Below are 13,974 nucleotides of genomic sequence, written 5' to 3' on the forward strand. Positions count from 1 at the left end.
AAGCCGTCGTGTGGTGCAGAGAGTGCCATTTCCAACATCTCCTGCTGGATCTCGTTATACGAGTCGCATAGCATCATTCTACTTCGCTCGGATAACTAGAATCACATATTATCATTTCCTTTGAGGAAACAGACGACTGTGTAGATGATGGCGGTCTCAAGGCATTCTCACGACAAGTTCGATATACCAGCAGATTTCAATCAGGGCATGCAAGGTTGATGAGCCAAGTCCCTCCTCATGGGGATGGCATTTCATTCCGACATTCACGGTATCTCACTCGTAAGGTTTGAGAATGAGATTGAGATATGCTTTGGTCATGCGAACTTCATGCAAGCCCGGTGCGGAACAAGCCTGAAAGTGCCGTGGTTTCGTTGTTGTGATGCTTGGAGTTCAGGCTTAAACTCCGTTTAGTGAGTCAGCGAAAGATTTCACAGTCAAGAAGAAAACTCTCAGTGGGTAGAGGTAGTAGCGGACGATGAAATGTGGTGTGGGCGCCACCGGTCCATTCGAAGAACAGGAAGCCGGTCGGTCGTTTGATTCTACCTGGACGGCAGACGTTCGAGGTCCGGTCCCGCCGCCGCGAAATGCGCGCGGCGCTGATAGACGATAAGTACACGTGCAAGGTCATGTGATGGCGCGTTCAGCCTGCGTCTGGATCCCGGCGCGTCCGTCGCCGTGCCCCCCGCGGTCGCCCACTCGATGACGCACGACACCTTTCTGGCTTTTGATGCTGAATTCTTGGTCTTGAGACCCAATCATTTTGCATGCACACCACAGCTAGCTGCAGAGCGACCCGACCTCAAAAGTTATCCATCGACTTATTGGGATACAATTGAGGAGAAGTATTTTAAAATCATGCCAGCCCGTAAGCGTGCTGCGTCGCCGGCTGCTGAGGATGAGCCCCGGCGGCGGTCTCGGCGCGTCTCAAGCACTCCCAAGAAGAGCATGTATTTCGAGAGTGACGACGACGATGATGACTTTGATGGAGATGCGAAGGTCGAGGTTGACAGTGATGAGGTGCAGAGCGAAGGTGATGATGAAGAAGAGGAGGAGGAGCAACCCAAGAAGCGTGGACGTGGACGGCCAAAGGGTTCAGTCGCTAAACCTAAAGCTAAGCCACAGCCCGCGCCCAGCAAATCAAAAGCAGTGAAGAGGCAGAAGATTGAGAAGGTTGAGGATGAATATCAGGATGACCAACCTGAGGAAGATGAGGACGAAGAGGAAGATGGCGAGGAAGATTACGAGAGTAGGGTCACTATCATTCCGCATGAGAAGCTTCGAGGGCTTGATGGACAGGACTACTCCGACGACACCGTTCACAAGAACACTTTGTCGTTCTTGAAGGACCTCAAAGCTCACAACCAGAGATCTTGGCTCAAGAGTAGGCCCCACAAGGAAATCCTCTTGGTATTCTACGAATACTGATTTAGTCCAGGCCACGACGGCGAGTATAGACGCTCCCTAAAAGACTGGAACACCTTTGTCGAGACTATCACACCAAAGATCACCGAAGTGGATTTCACCATCCCAGAATTACCGGCCAAGGACCTCGTCTTTCGCATCCACCGCGATATTCGCTTCAGCAAGGACCCGACTCCTTACAAGGTACTTTGACATTCCCCATTGCCATCAGGTTGCTTGAAACTCGGTGGGAGAATGACACTAATTGTCAATAACTCACAGGCTCACTTCTCTGCGGCATGGTCTAGAACGGGTAAGAAGGGACCTTACGCCTGTTATTACATCCATCTTCAGCCAGGCTCTTGCTTTGTGGGCGGGGGCTTATGGTGTCCTGAGGCGTCGCACTTGCAGAAGTTGAGGGAGAGTATTGATGAGCGGCCGCGTCGGTGGCGTAGGGTCTTGAATGATGAGAGGTTCAAGAGAACTTTTTTGCCCAAATCGTTGCAAAAGGGGGGCGAGGAAGCGGCGTTGAAGGGATTTGCTGAGACGAATAAGGGGAATGCGCTAAAGACTAAGCCCAAGGTATGCCTATGTCGGATTTTTCGTCCTGCAATCTAACAAGGGCGAAGAGAAGACCACGGCCATTGTGGATCGTTACTAATCACGCTTTCGTAGGGCTACTTGGTCGATCACCGCGACATCGAGCTATTGAAGTTGCGCAACTTCACGATTAGCAAGAAGGTTGATGACAAGGTATTTACCGAGGACGATGCCCAAGAGCAGATTTGTGAGATCATTGCCGCGATGCACCCATTCGTAAGTAACCCTTTGCCGACTGATTGTCGTTTGGATGATGGATGTGCTGACACATGATGCAGATCACCTTCTTGAACAGCATTGTCATGCCGGACTTCAATGCAGACGACGACGATGATGATAGCGACGAAGATGAAGAGGACGAGAATGGCGACGCGAATGATGATGCTCAAGAAAACGGCGATGCAGAGGAGACAGGGGATGAAGACGAGGAAGGAGGTAAGGACTGGAGCACGCACAAGTTCTGATACTTGGTTGGGATAGAACACCCTCTCTTCCTTCTGGCACACCACACCTACTCGAAGGATATTGCTATTGTTCAAGCTGGCGCGAAGCCATTGATTGGAAGCAAAGACAGCCCGGTGGGAACGAGTTCTAGCTGGATGATGAGCGATGATGGCATTTCGTGTTGATAGTTTAGCACGAGCGTAAGTGCTTGTAGGATATGAAACAGGCGCAGGACACTCCTGTGCGGTCTCTGCTGGCGTCGACTACAACAAGAAGGATTGCACTGATTGTGATACTCCCTTGTTCGTCCTATAGTTTCTACAACCTTTGATCGTGAAGTCTACTCAAGTGCTCAGCCCGACTTGGAAGATCCGTTCATCCTACGCCAATAAAGGGGGACGGTATCCCTTTGTTACCTGAAGTACAACCATCCATCAGAAAACCTGATGAAAGGATATATCCTCGGAATCTGTTGCTGGCATGTTTCGGGGAACGGCTAATGGTTGTTTGACACACAGCTTTCGAGGTTTCAAGTCTTTAACATTTCAATCTAACATCATCTCTGAGTATGCATTGAGTCTTTCACGCTATGTAGGGAGCACAATAAGCCATCAGCTTAGATCTAGAGAGTCGTAAAGACTTGACCAAGCTTCTGGTCCCTGAATATATGGCTTCAGAAGGTCCTCGGCTGAGGCTACTTAACCAGAGGGATCAAAGCCACCAGACAGTTTCTACTTATCCTCATCAACAACATCAAATAATTTCATTAGCACATTGTTAAACTCACCGAGCCATTTTCTGACCCGCCACTCTAGTGTTTCGTTTCGACCCCTGCTGCCAACTTTCCTCAAACTTTTCATCATCATGACTATCGGTGCCGTCAACGCTTTGGTCGACTTTTGCAAGTGGGCTGCTGCCAAGCGGCCAGACGGCTCCAACCGTCAGTACGAGTATGGAGATTGCCACAACACAAGATGCCATTGGTCCATGGACTACAGCAAGGATAAGTGCCACTGCTTCGACCCTGTTGAGGAGGTCCCGAAGGATATCGCTGAGAAGGATGCTGGTGAGGATGCAGAGAAGTAGACAGTAAGTTTGGAAGACAGGTACTGCCGAATCAAGGTTTTGTGTTTCTTTACTTGACTATCAGTTTTGCATTGGCATGGAGTTGCACCAAAAAGCCTGCGATTGAAAATGTCCTAGATAAATGAATAAAGATGTCATTGCTTCATAGCTAAGTTGAGGTACGCCGTGAGTTAAGTGAGCCTGAACGAACAATCGTACTTATCTTTTGAGACTAGTGCTTGAACATTTCTTGTGAGACTGATTATCATAGGATATTGCCTGACTCGATCCCGTTCAACCCGGGAAGCAATACCTTTGGACTGCATTCGCAGGCCGCCATAGCCAGGTTCTTGTTGGTAACTTGTGCCATGCTTGGACTCGGAGCTTCAACCCATTGAACAGTGACTTAAATTCCAATCAAGTTCTAGAACAGCTTTGGGAAGCCAGAAGCAACAGTTGAGAGCTCTCAAAAAGAACGGAAAACGCGTGAAATGCATTTTTTCTTTCCAATCATTAGACGTCCACGAGGTTCAAAGCATCTTTGGAGACTGCAGGATCACATGACATATTGTTTCGGCCAGTCACTACGATTGGCCAAGCCGGATCACGGCGCCGAGCAGTGCCGGTGGTCCTCAGGGGAGTGATGACTCCACAGGGTTGAAGCTGGTTGGCCTAGGAGAAGTGGCTCGTGCTTCCAGCGTTTGTGCGGGACATCCCAAAGCTCACTGTTCAGAGAGGTCCGGCCAGCAATACCTTAGGCAAGGTACCTTGAACTCGGGTCATCTTCTCCAACCATGTGCCTTGCCAGACCCAAACTTTGATAAGCAAGACTTGAAAAGCCGAGTGAAAACTCTTCAATGCTTGAGTGAATTTGTTTTTTCTCCTTTGTTTACCAGCATGCTGCATAATACCTGTGTTCAAGTCCAGTTTTCAGGGTCGGTTCCACGGGCTCTTGAGTGAAACTACGTCAGCGGGGCCCAGTCCACCTAAGGTAGGTAGGCTCACGCGCACCCGAAGAGTACGTACCGGAGACACCCCGCGGAGCTGAGCTTGGAGGGCGCCCTCCCTGCCCCACCAAGACTGCCTCGTCCGTCCCTCATTCACTCACTTCATGCACATTCCATCCCGAGCCCGACCCGGAGCCCGATCTTGACGACGGACTACATATCTATCATTCGCATCGTTTTCGACAATCTGAACAGCCTCACTAGCGACGACCAACTACCTTAGCTCCGGGCTCCCGCATCTGCCACCCTCATCCTTATATCCTCAGGCGGACACTCCTCCGCTAAGTAGCGGCGACCTCACCTCTCGACCCCTCCTCCGGCCAGCCACCTGGGTTGAGCCGCAACACCACAGCTACATACCAGTCCTTGCTTGCTTAAGGACTACTGCCCTTTGAATTCAAGATACCTCACTGTATTGTACGCCGGGCATCATGTTCTCTCAGGTACGCGCGCCCCCTCATCTCTAGCTCTCCGCAGTATCGGGTGGTTACAGCCGCACGGGGGCTTTCGGTGAGGCTAGATGGATTGATAGTGGATGCTCAAGAGCTACGTTGTCTTGTGATGATGCCTATTCAACACCCTCCGGAAGCTTCATGTAGCCTCAAAAGAGCTATGTTACCTGTAGAGTACACAGGAACTGACACCAAGGACAGAAGAAACCATATTCCGCCGTTACGGTGAGCATTGAGACGCTGACCGCCGAGACATACGATGAAGATGACATGAGTGGCATCCCAGACCTTGTGGAAGTCATCAAGCTGCAAGCTTCGGGCCCCGTAGAGGCTGCCCGCGCCATTCGCAAGAAGCTCAAGTACGGCAACGTCCATCGCCAGCTCAGAGCTTTGACCATCCTGGACGGCTTGATCCAAAACGCTGGCCCACGTTTCCAACGAGCTTTCGCCGACGAGCCCCTGTTGGAACGACTGAGGGTCTGCGGAACCTCTGATCTCTCTGATCCCGACGTCAGAAAGAAGTGTACCGAGTTGTTCCGCAGCTGGGCTCAGTACAAGAGCACGCCAGGCTTGGAGCGTATTGCGAAACTGCACCAGGTACAGCCGACGTTCTTACTCGCCGATGCCAACTAATTTCTTTTAGGAACTACCCAAGCGCAAGGTTGCTGTGACTCAGGAGCGATCCAAAGCTGTGCGGGAGACTGAGAATCCTTTCGGGGAAGAGGAAGAGGACAAGCCTCCTTCGCCCACCACCCGTGCGGGCGAGTCATCCAGACCTCAGCAAACGCCGTACCTGCCTTATGGCAACACATCCAATGTCACCAACTCCTTTAGCCACTCCAAATCCTCTTCCCATTCTGGCGGCTCCTTCTTCGGGTCGTCAAAGGATAAGAAGAAGAAGGACAAGGACAAGAAGAGCAAGCGCAAACCCTTCAACCTGGAACTGGAAAAGGACGCAATGAAGAGCGCGATTGCTGAAAGTTCCATCGCCACAACCAACCTGACCAACCACCTGCAGAGCATCAACCGTGAGAGGGAACGGATCTCTGATAACGCCCAAGCTGTCCAGCAGTTCGAAAGCTGCAAACAGCTTAGACGAAAGATCCTTCGTTATGTAAGTCACGTTCGCGCCTCGCCGCCTGATTCTTTTCTCTGACTAGTTGCCACAGATCCACCACATTGAATCCGAAGAGTGGCTCGGCAGTCTCCTTCGCGCCAACGACGAGCTTGTCACGGCGCTCATGACGTTTGAGCAGCTCGACCGCTCGATCGACGCCGACAGTGACTCCGACGATGAACTTGCCGAGCAAGCTCACATGTACCGAAGTAAGCGTCCACGTATTCCTATCAATTCTCAAGAGCTCTACTAATAAATTTACAGTGGTGACGGAAAAGGCCAAGCAATCCATGTCTCCGCCTCCCCCTGATGTTTCTGGTCTGAGCATCGGCAACACTCCGTCCTCCCGTCCGCCTGCTCCACCCCGACCGGTCCCGATGGCGAGGCGTTCCCCGCCCGCACCGGCTCCGGCGAAGCCCCCGAGACCTCCTGTCCAGAAGGTTGTTGAGCCTGACTCGGAGGAGGAGGAAGACGACGATGACCCTTTTGCCGACAAGAACGCCCTGGAGACGCCCGCGATCGAAAGAGCAGAGCCGAGATGGTGATACCAAACCGTCATAACTATTACCCATCATACTTTTCTATCTTCTTTGTGCTTTCCCCCCTCTCAGTCAAGGATATTCTGTGATGATGAGGGATTGAATAAGTGGTCGAGAGACTGCATCAGGTGCAAGTTGAAAACCTCAAGTCATCTAGCAAAGCGCCCCGTTTAGACATTTTCATTGATGAATGATTCAAGAGCATACATATCTACTATTTCGGTGCTATTAATAATGCGCACTACTATAGAGTACATAACGTTCCCCTTTCCAAATATCCGAAATCGGTCACCGACTTCCCGCCGTTGGTACCGACTCGGCCTCAACTCCCCTTTGGGAACAGCGCCCGGGCCCCCAACGTCCCCGCCGAGCGCCATTCCGGGAGCTATCGCCCGACGTGCCCCCGCCGGAGATGCCACGATCCCGCAATCCCCTCGGCGGCATGTGTTCAATTATTGCATCCTGTCAAAGCTCCCCCTCGCGGTAGAGCTCTCTTCGATGTCCAATGGGATCCTCTCTCGCGGGGCACGGGTTTCCTCTCACAAGCTCGGCCGAAGCTCTTGCTACTACATCTCGTGGATAAGACGCAAAACAAAGTTGTGACCCCGCGGTTCGATGTGACGTAAAATCAGGGCCCCGACGTTGCACCGCAGTGGGATTTATTGAATCCCTTTCGATTATCGATAAGCTCGGGCTACATTTTGGTAACGTCTTCCGCGACTCGCGCAACGGCATGTGGAGCGGAGGGCCCGATGGTAACGCGTGCGGATGGTGCATCGAAAGTGAGATGTGACATGGAATAAGATGAGAAGGTTCCCTTTTCGGGAGGGGCCTGTAAGAAGAATTCCCGTGAGGCCATCGCGACTCGCGAGGGATGTTCCTGCATGTCATTTACAAGGATGGCGGAGAGAATATTGGCAGTGATTCTAATCCCGCACGCTCAACCCGCCATCGCCGACCCGGGGGCAGCAAGAATGACCGTCAGACATCCTCCGTCTAAGACATCTATATGAGCGAGCTCTCCTCCTCCAATGCCATGATCTTGTCTCTTCAGCCTCCAGCAAGCGTAGGTCACTCACTCATTCCCTCCCCGAAAGTCCGCCAAGATGCTCGCCCTCCTCGCCCTGGCCGTGGCCATGGTCACCGGCGCCCACGCCGCCGCCAACACAACCACCACGCTCACCCCTGTCCTGCGGCCCGAGTGCAACAAGACGGACCCGGCCAACCTCGTTCCGTCCAACGACATCACTCTCAACTACGGCGCCGCCGACGACGTGAGCCTCGTCAGCGTCGTCCTGGCCATGAAGTACCCCTCGGTCGTCCTCGAGGAGGTCGCGGCCATTGCGAGCGTCGAGTGCGCTGAGGACGCGAGCATCACCGTCACCTTCAACGTCACGGCCGCCTTTGAGCAGACGTCTCAGCAGTGGCAGGCGCTCGACGACTTTGTCATGGTCACGAATCACCTGGGTAACTGCGATGCCGAGAACGAGCGCGGCTTCTTCTTGGTTGACACCGTTACCTGGGACGCCGAGACTCTTCAGGTTGTTGCGAACGCTCACAAGAGCGACGTTGCCAACACGGCTAGTAAGTCTTTGTCTCACGCCTTACACAAAGACATGTGCTAACCACCTTGACCAGCATCTACGGAGATTTCCTTCTCCAACGTCCCTGTTCAGAATCCCGCCAGCAAGCGTGACATCAAGTGGGACGACGGCGGCGTTCACATCACGAACACGCTCGCCCTCCCCGCCGACACGAACCTCTTCACCTACGACCCGTACCTCTCCGTCACCGCCGACGAGGCCTCCCTGACGTCCAACATGACCTTCTCCGGCACGCTCAAGTACAGCATCATCCCCCTCAAGGTTGAGCAACTCGCCCTCGACATCGACACCACCTTTGACGCGGTCCTCGGCCTCACCGTCGACGTCAAGGCACCGTACTCTGGTAACTTTACCTACGACCCCGAAGACCTGGGCTACGTAAGTGATCACTTCTCAAACTTGCCGCATTACACCGACTAACATCCGAATCCCAGAACTTTGTCGACATCCCCGGCATCATCAAACTCGGCCCCGCAATCGGCTTCGCCATCGGCGTCGAACTCGAAGCCGACGCCAAAGCATCCATCACCACGGACCTAGGCATCTCCTTCCCCGACGCGAAACTCCACCTCGACCTCGTCGACGCCGCATCCTCCTCCGCCACGGGCTGGGACCCCGTCTGGACCGCGCGCGCCAACATTTCCGAAAAGGCCGCCGTCGGTGTGAACCCCTACGTCGACCTGGGCGTCGAGCTCGTGTTTGAGATCCTCGGCGGCGCCATCGATCTCAGCTCGGGGGTGACGTCGCGCTCTAAGCTGGTGAATGAATTTGTGCTGTCTGCGAGCCAGGGGGTGAATGGGACGGGTATCAGTGTTGGTCAGAATAATACGGGTTGTGAGGAGGGGCTTTCCGTGAAGAGTGATTTCTTTTTTAGCGTTGTTGGGTTTGCGACGCAGTGGTGGTCGCAGGAGCTTTACAGCGTTGAGGTGCCTGTTGCGGATGAGTGTTATACTTGGTTGTGAGGTGTGGTTTATGAAGTTCGATGGTGCGGCTGCCAAGGTCACTGGGATCTGAATGATCAATATGGTGATGAGATGAATATTCTAAAAATCCGACATGATGTCGTTATATGAGAAACGAAATTGACAAGTCTTCAAGCGTCAACCTAGAACGAATGCTCGTGTACCTGGAAAGACATCGAGTTGGCTTGTCTAGGGTACTACGACCGATTGCAGATGATGGTTGAGCTCAGGTAATTTGGACCTTGTCTGCTGCCGATCATTCCATCTGGAGACGAAAGGAACCAATCTTTCTACCGAGTGTTCTTTGTTCGAGTTCAGTTCAGCCCTGTCGATTACCTCGAAGAGAGAAAGGATATGCCGAGCAACCCTGCAGGCGATGTTCAATCTCTGCGGCTCTATCTTTGAGAAGATTGAGAAACTTCCCTTGGCTATATGGCCTGAAAGAAGCAAGTCACTTGTTCTAATCATCTATTACCTACGACCGAATCTGGTTTGTCGATTCAGTCATATGACGCTTGATAGGAGACTCAAATCTGCCGTCCTTTCGGAGCAGCCGATCAAGTTTACGATATAGAAGCTCACGAATGGTGAGAAAGGGATTGGCAGTCTTCGAGAGCCGGCATCCGTGTGTACAATCTAGGACAAGACTTCAAGAGGAGGCTCCGAGAAACAAAGACATATATCTCAATCTAGAGATTGCTAGGTGCCTTTATGGGTTTCTCTTGGCTTCAACGCCATTTGAAAGACCTCAACGTCTCAATGACGTGATGAAGCCAATAGCCAGATTTTCCCCGGAAGATGTCTCAAGCTACATGCTAGTAGTCTCTTCTTCAAGAAAGTGAATCATACGTACTTCAGTCAGCGATGCATTTGAGGAATGATCGCATGCGAGATAGCCCTGTGTACGAAACCGTCCTTGAGAATGTTCTCCTGAGTCCTTTCGTGGCCTTTCCATGTCGGTGCTCTCGCTATCAGACTAAAAACTTACTTTTGTTAGCACTCACTCACTCATCAAAGCCAAGGTATCAAACCCCAAAAGGATCTTGAAATTTCCTTATTTTCACATATGATATGAAGCCGCGGCACATTCCTGCCCAACGACTAGTCTTCTTCTCATGACAATGGACTTGTCCATCACAATACTTCCTGGAGAGCCTCCTGGACCGCCTCGGTCCGCCATCACCCTTGGCATTAGGGGATAAAGCCGAGGCACTAAGAAAGGACGAGTATGGAGGGTGGGTGAGGGGTAAGAGTATGGCTGCGGCACATCATGGCTCACGCTGTCTTCACTCTTCATCCAAGGCTCACCAGGTCTAAACGCCATACTTGTGAAGAATCCGTCCCCTAAGATCGAGCTCGTAGGGAATGATACTCTGTTTCGAGGTAGTTTTCGCTTATTGAGACCCACCACTCAGTCATATTCTGTCACTCGACGTGGCAGACGCAGTGAAGGACATCCAGCTTGCGACAAGATCATACACCACGAGACCACTTTCGAAACTGTGCCCAGTGATGCCTCATCAAGATGAAGCCCTCTAGTGAGTCGCTCCCCAATTCGTGAATTGCATGCCTCTCGGCGTGCGCCCTGACAAGCCGCTCTAGGCAGAACATGACACGGCCCGATACCCATGTAAGCTACTCTGCCTTTTCTTCAGGGACTCCTTCGCCCTTGTCTCCGGATATGCGGTGCGGCATATCGTCATGAGATCACAAAAAGCACTCTCAAGATACGTACCGTATCTGATATAGCCCAACGGAGCAATTCTTCCACAGTTCGTAGCCTTTTCGAGTGAACTGAGTGGCGAGTATGTTGTTTCATGGGTGCATATATACGTCCACTGCATGTACTGTTGATCCATGCACTTTGTTTGGAGCGCGAATACATGTAGCATTCGCGAAAGCTCCTCATCGCTGGATTTCTTACCGCTATTATGGCGGGAGGCATAGAATATTGGTGACTTACACGGTGAATGCATCCATCCTGCATTACGCTCTGCTACCTGGATACCACGACAAGCTAGGTTCTAGCATGAAGGCAGCTACCTTGACAAGACTACATAACCAAGTCAATTCCGGATGCAGCGCCTGAAGTGTACATCTATTTCTCCCAATTCTCCTTGAGCAAACCGGCGGTGAGGAAGGCCTCGTTTATCCGCCGCGTTTAGCCTAAAACACGCGTGCTCCCGATCTGGCATCTACCGGTGAAGAAATGCTGCACGCGACCCCCTTGCCAATATGGTCTTTCTGATCTACTGGAGGTTGATTCGAGACAACATCTCCTTCAGACATGTCACCCATGTTAAGGAACCGAATCCCTGGGAAAGATGGGGTTGGTTGAAATACCACCACTTCAGCCATGATGGATGGCACTGCCACCCGGAGTGGCTACGCCATAGGTGCGGTACTATTCCTCTGACACAATATGATGTTCTCTGGGGTGGGAAGAATGTTCACCAGTTGCTCCGTACAATGGCAATAGCCATGCCAGTGCAACGTACTTGAAGAATATGGGGTACATGACCCCTTGCTATATAATATCAGCTCTACGAACAAAGTCGATGTGGCTTTCATGATCACTTGGTGTGTGTTTAACACAATTCAAGTTCAGGACGTCGTCCCTTCGGATGCCATAACTGTGCTTTTGCTTAGAATCCAAGTTGCGAATACCCCATCCTAGTACAAATTCGGGTATTAACCAGTCAAGGATAGCAATAGAGAAGTTTTCTCTTCTCTCAAAGAACCGTGGAGGCACTTGACCCGAAGTCCCGGGCCCGAAATTGCTGGAAGAAAGTCACCTGGCACGCAAATTCTCACCGAGTAACATCATCCCTGGCACCTCGGTCAGCCACAAGCGATGCTCAGCGGAAGGATTTCCCAACAGAGTCACATCCCGCTCTCTTCAACCTTGGCTAATCAGTCTGACTTGCCAGAACACCGGACCGAATAACGGCTGAACAAAGTCGCGCATCCTCCACCCTCAAACAAGCCGTTACGCGTGGCTGTCTCGATCCGTGAAGGAGCGCCTTGTGACTGCTGATCCGAAGCCAGAATCCGCAGTTCGTAATAAATGGAAACCAGGAAGAACTTGAACGACCTGTCCAACAGTGTCCGAGGACCCACGTCGGCCGTACGGCCCCTCTCTCGCTGAAATATCATCCCGGTTTCCTCCCTGTCATTTACGGACAATGAAGCTCGCTCCCGGCTGCACAAGGCCGGGGGCGGGGGAGAACTAACTGACCTGTCGCGTCACAACATCCTGTACGACGGTACCCAGGAATAGACAAGATCTGACCCAATCGTGTCACGCCTTGCATAAATCGCCAATTCTTTTTACCGTCTCTTTTCCCTTGTTCGTCTCACCTCTCTCCCCACGGGACATGCCTGGTCCCGCCCACCGCGCAGTGCGAGGGTAAGCCGAGTATCGTGTCACCCTGTGTTCAGTACCTCAGCCCAAAGTCTCCATACAAGATTGAAGCACGATTACCACACATGGAAACACCATGGGTCCTGCTGAACGACCCCGTCCGAGGCTGTCCTGCGTGGCACCGCGTCTACTAGCTTCGGCTCGGGTTGCGGCCTCCGCTGACTGCGAGATTTGTCGGGCCGCGCGATCGCTAAGCCTGGCTCGTGGCATTGGTCTACAACCTGTTGTACTCTGAGTTGAAGAGGCGCCAGTCTCGTATATGATGACATGGACTCTTCGATGACCTACCTTGAATCCCTTATGGCTTGATCCGGCGACCCCGAGAATCTCAGCATGATCTATCTGACAGCACACCGCGAGCCTTTCTCCTGGGACACGCATGTGTTCTGAAACCTTTGGCTTTTCTGTGATGGAAAGAAGACGCGAAGAATGGCGTGAGAGGCCGGTTTATGGAATGAGCAGGCGAGACAGCAAATTTGACTTCATCGCACAAACTTTTGCACATGACCTTCGCAACAAATTCTTGCGCACCCTAAGGGACCTTTGAATGTTCTTTTTAAGATTCTAGGGATAGGTACAGGATACTGTTGATGCTTATGTCGGCCGAGATACCTCACCGTGATAACCATTCCGAGTTCGTGTCGGTCCTATCTGTGCTCCTTGTGCTTCTAAGTAGTTACTCGAGGCTGAAGAGATCGTCTGTGTAAACCCGTGTTGAAATATGTCCCCTTCTTGGGTCGGAAACGGAACACAGTATTCATGCCATGTTTCCCAAAGCTACACAGAGACAGCGGGCTCTTTTGAAGCCGAACGGCTGCCTGCGTCTGCCGCTCAGGTCCAAGGCCCAGAATCGTGTTGGGTTTCATCTTGACATATCTTTTGGCAGCAGATGCCGAACATGAACACGCTCGGGATCGAGGTGGTCATCATTGACTGAGACCGTTATCGCCATACAGTACCCCGCGATCTTGTAGCTACGCCAGCTTATGCTTCATCGAAGGCAAGTAAGTAAGACCTAAGGATATCGGGCTGTTATGACGTTTGGCACTTTGCGGGTACTTTCGATCGGGTCCTTTTATGGCATGGTTGGAATACTTCCCGAGGGGATGAGCAATGAATTGTGGCTTGTATCGAGTTCTGTGGTAAGCTCATCAAACAATCTAGGAATCAAGTAGGTACAATGTCCATCACTTGGGGAGCTGACCTGTGAGTTCATGCAGCGTCTTGTATTAGGCTTCCGCATAAGCGGAAGCCAAAGAACTAGACTGAATAGATAGTCTCAGGCGACATTAGCCTGGTAGAGTTTCTTTTCAGCTATCTATACCTATTGAGTGAAGGAACCACTTGGTGATGCTATAT

General features: G+C 51.8%; 5 protein-coding genes across 5 annotated transcripts; 4 read left to right on the forward strand and 1 right to left on the reverse strand.

Annotated features, from left to right (window-relative positions):
- Positions 1 to 855: 855 nt before the first annotated feature.
- CTAM01_04975 (uncharacterized protein) lies at positions 856 to 2,465 on the forward strand (the record flags this gene model as incomplete). The annotated part of the gene is made up of 5 exons (XM_060521005.1): positions 856 to 1,381; positions 1,436 to 1,605; positions 1,684 to 1,983; positions 2,077 to 2,217; positions 2,280 to 2,465. 5 exons carry the CDS (start codon positions 856 to 858, stop codon positions 2,463 to 2,465), a joined length of 1,323 nt encoding a protein of 440 aa, XP_060384374.1.
- An 844-nt stretch (positions 2,466 to 3,309) lies between these two features.
- On the forward strand, positions 3,310 to 3,531 carry CTAM01_04976 (uncharacterized protein; the record flags this gene model as incomplete). The annotated part of the gene is made up of 1 exon (XM_060521006.1): positions 3,310 to 3,531. The coding sequence occupies one exon, from the start codon at positions 3,310 to 3,312 to the stop codon at positions 3,529 to 3,531; it is 222 nt and encodes a 73-aa protein (XP_060384375.1).
- A 1,417-nt stretch (positions 3,532 to 4,948) lies between these two features.
- Positions 4,949 to 6,631, forward strand: CTAM01_04977 (VHS domain-containing protein; the record flags this gene model as incomplete). Its single annotated transcript, XM_060521007.1, has 5 exons — positions 4,949 to 4,960; positions 5,174 to 5,566; positions 5,613 to 6,083; positions 6,139 to 6,295; positions 6,351 to 6,631. The coding sequence occupies 5 exons, from the start codon at positions 4,949 to 4,951 to the stop codon at positions 6,629 to 6,631; spliced, it is 1,314 nt and encodes a 437-aa protein (XP_060384376.1).
- Positions 6,632 to 7,090: 459 nt separating this feature from the next.
- CTAM01_04978 (uncharacterized protein) lies at positions 7,091 to 7,516 on the reverse strand (the record flags this gene model as incomplete). Its single annotated transcript, XM_060521008.1, has 1 exon — positions 7,091 to 7,516. One exon carries the CDS (start codon positions 7,514 to 7,516, stop codon positions 7,091 to 7,093), a length of 426 nt encoding a protein of 141 aa, XP_060384377.1.
- Positions 7,517 to 7,731: 215 nt separating this feature from the next.
- On the forward strand, positions 7,732 to 9,191 carry CTAM01_04979 (uncharacterized protein; the record flags this gene model as incomplete). Its single annotated transcript, XM_060521009.1, has 3 exons — positions 7,732 to 8,209; positions 8,264 to 8,607; positions 8,664 to 9,191. 3 exons carry the CDS (start codon positions 7,732 to 7,734, stop codon positions 9,189 to 9,191), a joined length of 1,350 nt encoding a protein of 449 aa, XP_060384378.1.
- Positions 9,192 to 13,974: the final 4,783 nt, after the last annotated feature.

Source organism: Colletotrichum tamarilloi (genome assembly GCF_030869305.1).
Source record: "Colletotrichum tamarilloi strain Tom-12 chromosome Unknown Scaffold_12.1, whole genome shotgun sequence".
Taxonomy (NCBI): Eukaryota; Fungi; Ascomycota; class Sordariomycetes; order Glomerellales; family Glomerellaceae; genus Colletotrichum; species Colletotrichum tamarilloi.